Source organism: Penaeus chinensis, chromosome 16 (genome assembly GCF_019202785.1).
Source record: "Penaeus chinensis breed Huanghai No. 1 chromosome 16, ASM1920278v2, whole genome shotgun sequence".
NCBI lineage: Eukaryota > Metazoa > Arthropoda > Malacostraca > Decapoda > Penaeidae > Penaeus > Penaeus chinensis.
The window spans coordinates 7,963,881-7,971,380 of NC_061834.1; the positions used below are offsets into that span (position 1 = coordinate 7,963,881).

The 7,500-nt window shown below is 36.1% G+C and overlaps 1 protein-coding gene across 1 annotated transcript in view; it reads right to left on the minus strand.

Moving 5' to 3' along the window:
- Nucleotides 1-5,737, minus strand: part of LOC125033220 (plasminogen-like) — a 19,750-nt gene extending 14,013 nt beyond the window's left edge. The window contains exons 1-3 of the mRNA XM_047624603.1: nucleotides 5,728-5,737; nucleotides 5,436-5,461; nucleotides 908-967 (exon numbers count right to left, since the gene is read on the minus strand). Of these exons, the coding sequence (XP_047480559.1) occupies nucleotides 908-967; nucleotides 5,436-5,461; nucleotides 5,728-5,737 (96 nt within the window). The remainder of the gene's footprint in view (nucleotides 1-907; nucleotides 968-5,435; nucleotides 5,462-5,727) is intronic.
- Between the last annotated feature and the right edge of the window lie 1,763 nt (nucleotides 5,738-7,500).

A 7,500-nucleotide genomic window follows, 5' to 3' on the forward strand; every position in this document is an offset into this window, starting at 1 on the left:
TGTCATAATTTGTATTAAAATGTTACAGCAGTTACATCCTCTTCCCCCCATCCCCCCCCACCCCCTTACTTTGTACAAATGGAGGAAATTTACTTCCGATTTTTGCCTCTAGCCCTATAACTAAATGCAAAAAGATTCTTATGCGCTGAAGTGCCAGAGTGATATTTTAGTTATACATAAAAGTGTATAATTATACCGGAAGTTCATTCAATCATCAAGTCTAAAACAGATATGTGCGTAAAAATGCAACAACCAAAGTTCCATTTCACCCACAAATTGCTCCCAAAACCACCCAGGATCCCACAAGCTAGCTCACTATCTGAATTAGCGTAGGAATCACCGATAACTTGATTTCAAAATTGAAGAGTTTCAGGCAGAAAAGACGATAACTATGTATATATTTAGTTAACATACTCTGAGGCACATAAGTATAGAAAGTAATAGTACATGTACATAGTGCTCTCTTGCGTCTCTTATCAATGATTTGTTTACCTTGTGTTTTAATGGATGAATTAATGGAAGGACATACATATATACATACGAATATATATACATATATATATTATATATATTATATATATGTTATATGTATATACTACATATATTATATTATATATATATCATATATATTATATATATATGTTATATATGTATGTTATGTATATATATATATATATATATGTATATATATTATATACATATACACACATATATATATAAATATATATATACACATATATATATATATATATTTTTATATACATATATATAGATAGATATATATATAAATATATATAAACATATATATAGATATATATATATATATAAATATATATATATATATATATATATATATATATATGAATGAACGAGTACAGTTACTCCAAAACTGTATAACCGAACTTACATTGCTAGCGGCGTAAATGGTGCAGTCATCGTAACAGAAGAAACACGTTAAATTTTCTCTCTGAAAGTAGGAAAAATATACACATTGATGTTTTTTTCCAGTTAGTATTGAAAATATAACACACACACGTTTGTGTGTGAGTGAGTAAGTGTGTGTGTGTGTGTGTGTGTGTGTGTGTGTGTGTGTGTGTGTGTGTGTGTGTGTGTGCCTTTATGTATGTATGTATATATGTACATACGTTTAAGCATGTTCATACAAATACACGCAATACTTTTCTATCAGTATATATATATATATATATATATAAACGCATATGTATATATGTATATGTACAGAAGCATTTATACATATATATATATATATATATATATATATGTGTGTGTGTGTGTGTGTGTGTGTGTGTGTGTGTGTGTGTGTACACACACACATATATATTTATATATATATTATGTATATTATATATATATATATATATATATATATAAATTTGTGTGTAGGAGAGATAGGAGAGGCAACACCGTTAACACGGGGTAAAGGAGAACAGTTGAACGGAAGTGAAGTTAGGTCAGATCATACCGAAGAATCAGACGGCCGGTATAAGGGAGAAGGCGGAGAATGTGGGAAGGAGAAAAGCCGCTGTTCAAGTTGAAATTAGGCAGCAGCTTTATTAAGGATGATTCCACCAGTCTGCGGACGTGGACATCAGCGGAAAGAAAGACTGTAATATAGTGGAGAGGACGTGTCCCCACTTTGATGGCACCGGTTTGGTTCTTGAGGTGGTGGAGTTAAAGTTATCGCAGATTCTATACGCTATTACTACAGGAGTATGGTAGCTGACGTACAAAAGACAGTCATGGCACAGGCGCCCAGGGAGAAGCGAGGCGTCTTGACATGCCGCGGTGGAGAGCGGTCTGTGTCGATTGCTCAGAAACTGTTATGATCACGATGTGCTTTGAAACATTTCATAAAGGAAAACATGAAAGATTGAATTAATACAAAAATAGATATATATGGTCAGATGATGGTTTCGTGGTGTAGAAACAAGGGGTACCTTATACACTACGGTTAGTGAGGAGAAAGTTATGCTGTTTACAAGACTAAAAAGCTTCGTGGTAAGGAGACGGAATTGCTGAGTATTCATGAAATATATAGACATTTGAATGCCAATAATATTAACAATTACATACATAGTGATTGAGAATAAGCATTTTCTAATGAACATTTTGAGTATAAACAAGATACTTAACTAAAGACATCAGAATACCAGCAAGGGAATTGCTTTCGAGCAATAAAGGTGTATATATAATATATAATATATAATATATATATGAATATATATTATACGTATACATACACATATATGTATATGTATATATAGATATACGTTTACGTATATATACACATATATATGTATATATATACATATACATATATATGTGTATATGATATATACAGATATATGTGTATATGATATATACAGATATATGTGTATATGATATATACAGATATATGTGTATATGATATATACAGATATATGTATATCTATGTATATATGATATATACGTATATATATGCATACAGATGCATATATATATATATATATATATATATATATATATATATATATATATGTATATGTATATATATTTGTGTGTGTGTGTGTGTGTGTGTGTGCGCGCGCGTGCATGCGTGCGTATCTGCATTTGTTGTCTACGTGTGCGTGTATTTGTACTAGTGTATGTACAAATAAACATTGTTTTAACCATAAAGGTAATATTAGAAAAAACAAAGAAGCGATAACGTCTTCAATTCCAGTTCCATTCGCAAGGGAACGGCCGCCAAATACGGCACGTCATAATTGAACCTCTTTTTTGTTCAGGCAGTGAAAAAAAGAAAATGTTCTCAGGGCATATTTCGACTTATTTGGCAAAACTGTTTCAACCACCGGCTACTGTTGTCATGTGCGAATTCATTTTGGTATTTCCTGGTTAAAAGAAAATTTGGTACTGACACTTAGCTTATCATTATTTGTTAGACATTAGTGATAGAAATGATAATGACGTACAAATATAGATAACAGTGCCACGAAGTATTTTCTAACTCATAAATGCATTAGTAGAAATTTATGGTGTTTATAAACGTATGGTATATTGGTTATGAAGAGCACATATTCCTTTCATAATTCATAAATGTTTGGTATAGATTTTAAATTTAGCTATCATAAGCTCACTGAATAATCTGTGCTTAAATAACTGTTGGCAACTCTAGGATTTGACTCTTCTTTCCGCAAGTAAAACTCCTTAAAGGTTTTAATTAATTACATAGCATTAAGCAAACCGAGAAAGAAAAAATCAAATACCAAGATAAAACAAAGAAGTACTTACCTGCCTTTTAAAAGTAACAGCAATAAAATTACAGGATATTTGTTTTTTTTTCTCTAAAGCTCTTATATGGCAACACCGCAGAGTTTAACGACCGAGAAACAGGTTCGCTCTCCCCCCCTACCCCCATCCCCCCTTACTACCTCCCTCCCCCCCCCTTCCCGTGACCTTGACCTTCGGAGGGTAAGTGTAACACGTATTTTATCTGATATAATAATTGATTAATAAAATAGATAATACAACAAAATTCAGATAGTTTGATAATTTTATATATTTTACAGATTTATGGGCAGATTAACATAACATGTAATATCATGTTAAAAGTAATATGAAACAATAATAAGCGAGTCATTATATAATGATTTTCCTTTTTAAATGCTAATGAAAAAAAAAAGAAATCTGCACAAAAGAAACGTAATTTGTATTTTCATATTTTACAGTCTATGGCAGTTACCTAAGGCAGTTATAGTTTTCAGAAATTGTCCCGTAACAAAGACACAACAAAGACGAACCCGTTTTTTTTTTTTTTTTTTTTTTTTTTAACCCAAGGGCACTGGCCTGATGCTGACGGTCCCCGATGAGCTAACCAGTTGAATGCATAACTTTCCTACTTTTAGCTCGGGTGTGTGGGTGAACTGCGGCGCGAGAGAGTTAGGAAACGAGAGATCATTGGAGGTTGTGAGAAATTTAACACGAGGATACCCGAATGATCTTTTGTAGGCTTACACACTTATATATTCATATTCGTAAAGAAACACGTACGCGTACACACGTACATACACACACATACACACACAGGCACGTACAAACACACACACACACATACACACACAGGCACGTACACACACACACACATACACACACAGGCACGTACACACACACACACACACAGGCACGTACAAACACACACACACACACACACACACACACACACACACACACACACACACACACACACACACACACACACACACACACACACACACACACACACACACACACACACACACACACACACACACACAGGCACGTACACACACACACACACAGATAGTACACAAATAAAAAAAAAAATAATAATAAAAGATGGTTACATAAGAAATGTTAACTGGCTAAACAAAGTCCACAGGATCTTGACCTTTCCTGACTCCCACCGCCTTACCTCTCCCGCTCCCGGCTACCGAAAAAATGTCCTACTTCCTATCGACAGCTCTCATCTTGGTACTGGTTTCTATGGCTTATCATTTACAGTTTTCTAGTTAATTTATTTTTTATATTTTTTAATCGTTTCAATCGTTTCACTTGTACGGGGAGGTGCACATGTATACATAGACACATCTATACATTTGTTATATGTGTATCGAATTAACGAACTACCTATATAAATATACACATACATACATACATACATACATACATACATACATACATACATACACACACACACACACACACACACACACACACACACACACATATATATATATATATATGTATATTCACACACATATATACATATATACACTCAATTATCCATGTTTCCTAATTACACTAGTCCCTTTGAAGGTAGTTTATAGCGTACTTACGTTCATTAAATTGTGCAAATCACATATTCGATAAGAAACCAACACTGACATTTGTCCAAAGATATTTAACTTTTGTCAGTTTCTAACTGTGCCTCTGTTTTTTGTAGATCTGTTTCATGTGTTTTCTTTGTTCTATTCCACTACAGAATGTAAGATTAACCATTTTGATACTAAACCTTACTTGGCGATTATTAACATCCTGACAATCATAACAACACGCTGATTTATTCTCTCCAGGGGATGTTGACGTGATTGAAAATAAAGTTAATAAAATCCAAGATGTCTGGGTTCAGTATCTAATAAAACGGCAAGTGAACTTCTCTTATAAAGTGTAGCGTTTTTTTGTTTTTTTTTTAGATCGCGAAACAGACATATTGAAAAATATATTTAAACACTTGTTTTCACTGTCATGACACAAACGATCGGTACGTCGCCATTAGTTTTTTTTTTTAAAAATCATCTAAAATTCCGCATTTAACTCCCATATAAACCAAAGACACGTTTATGCATGACCTCACAATATATACATATATTTAGCACTATATTAACCTAATAATTTACCGAGAAAGCCACAGAGGAGACGAGCTCTTAGGCGAACCACCTTCACGGCTAGGCGAGTCGCTCCGAACTGATTCTCAGAACCTGTTCGCTTAACTGGTCTCGCACATATTTTTTTTTTTGTTTGTGTGTACTCGGTTTTGCGCTCGTGCGTGTACGTGTATATGTGTGTGTGTGCTTATTTAATTTATGAATTATATTTCTTTTCCATAATAAATCTTAAAGCATTGCAAAAAGTATATTTGGTTAAGCATATCAGCCACTGCTGCTATCCGCAGAAAAAAAAAACTAATACCGTTGGACATGACTATATAATCATTTTTCTAGATCAACGAGCACCACAGCAATGGTTTCTAAGCAGAGAAACCAACTAGATGCAATAGTGAACTAGATAACCCCCCCCCCCCCCGACTAAGGTCAATATACGATATAATATATGGTTAAGGCTTGAGGCAAGATTCCACCTAGGCAACACTAGCAACTTGTAGCAAGAGATAGAGAGAGATAGAGGGACGGAGAGGGAGAGGGGGAGGGAGAAGGAGAAGGAGAAGGAGAGAGGAGAGAGAGAGAGAGAGAGAGAGAGAGAGAGAGAGAGAGAGAGAGAGAGAGAGAGAGAGAGAGAGAGAGAGAGAGAGAAAGAGGGAGAAGGAGAGAGAGAGAGAAAGCGAGAGAAAGAGAGATAGAGAGACGGAGAGGGAGAGGGAGAAGGAGAGAGAGAGAGAGAGAGAGAGAGAGAGAGAGAGAGAGAGAGAGAGAGAGAGAGAGAGAGAGAGAGAGAGAGAGAGAGAGTGGGAGAGGGATAGAGAAAAGGAGAGAGAAAGAGAGAGCGAGCGAGAGAGAGAGAGAGAGAGAGAGAGAGAGAGAGAGAGAGAGAGAGAGAGAGAGAGAGAGAGAGAGAGAGAGAGAGAGAGAGAGAGAGAAAGAGAGAAAGTGAAAGAGAGAACGACAGAAAAAAAAAAAAAAAACACGAAAGAGCTTCAAAGATTCACCAAATGCCACATCTTTTCCTCGATCTTCTTGTTCTACTCTTAACTCAGCTTCTGTATAATGAAGTTTCTCTCCACTTAAATGCACTTTGCTAGGTAACAGTTTCACTTCCAGCTTCTCTTTCTTCTCTCGTTTCGCTTCGTAACATTTTTTTTTTTTTTTTTTTTACTGGCATCGCGAATTTATCAATACTTATCAAAGCATATTAATTTCATCTTTATGATTATGATTGTTATTCTCAAACGTATGTGCTCATTGTATATTTACACGCAGATATATGTACACCTTCACACATGCGTACACATATACACTTCACGTACACGGATACACATGCACACACACACACACACACACACACACACACACACACACACACACACACACACACACGCGCTAATCCGACACATCCCATACCCACACACACACACACCAACACTAAGTGTACCCCCCCCCCCCACACACACACACACATACACACACTCACACACACACACATATCCAATTATCGATGACACTGGTTTCTAGAAAACCTTGTGGGCGTGGGTAACCTTGGCTCCGCCCATCTACGGTTGGCATGAGCAAAGTTGCGTGGCATTTGCTATTTGCTATTATTGTTGTTGTTGTTGGCTTTGCAGTTTTTTTTTTCTGATGTTTGTTATTTGCAGTTTTTTTTTTTTTTTTTTTTTAATGTGGCACCTATCTATTGATGGGTAGAATGATCGAAAGAGGGAGGGAGGAAGAGAGAGAGAGAGAGAGAGAGAGAGAGAGAGAGAGAGAGAGAGAGAGAGAGAGAGAGAGAGAGCGAGAGAGAGGGAGGGAGAGAGAGAGAGAGAGAGAGAGAGAGAGAGAGAGAGAGAGAGAGAGAGAGAGAGAGAGAGAGAGAGAGCGAGGGAGAGGGAGAGAGAGAGAGAGAGAGAGAGAGAGAGAGAGAGAGAGAGAGAGAGAGAGAGAGAGAGAGAGAGAGAGAGAGAGAGGCAGAGAGAGAGAGAGAGAGAGAGAGAGAGAGAGAGAGAGAGAGAGAGAGAGAGAGAGAGAGAGAGAGAGAGAGAGAGAGAGAGAGGGAGAGACGGAGGGAGGGAGG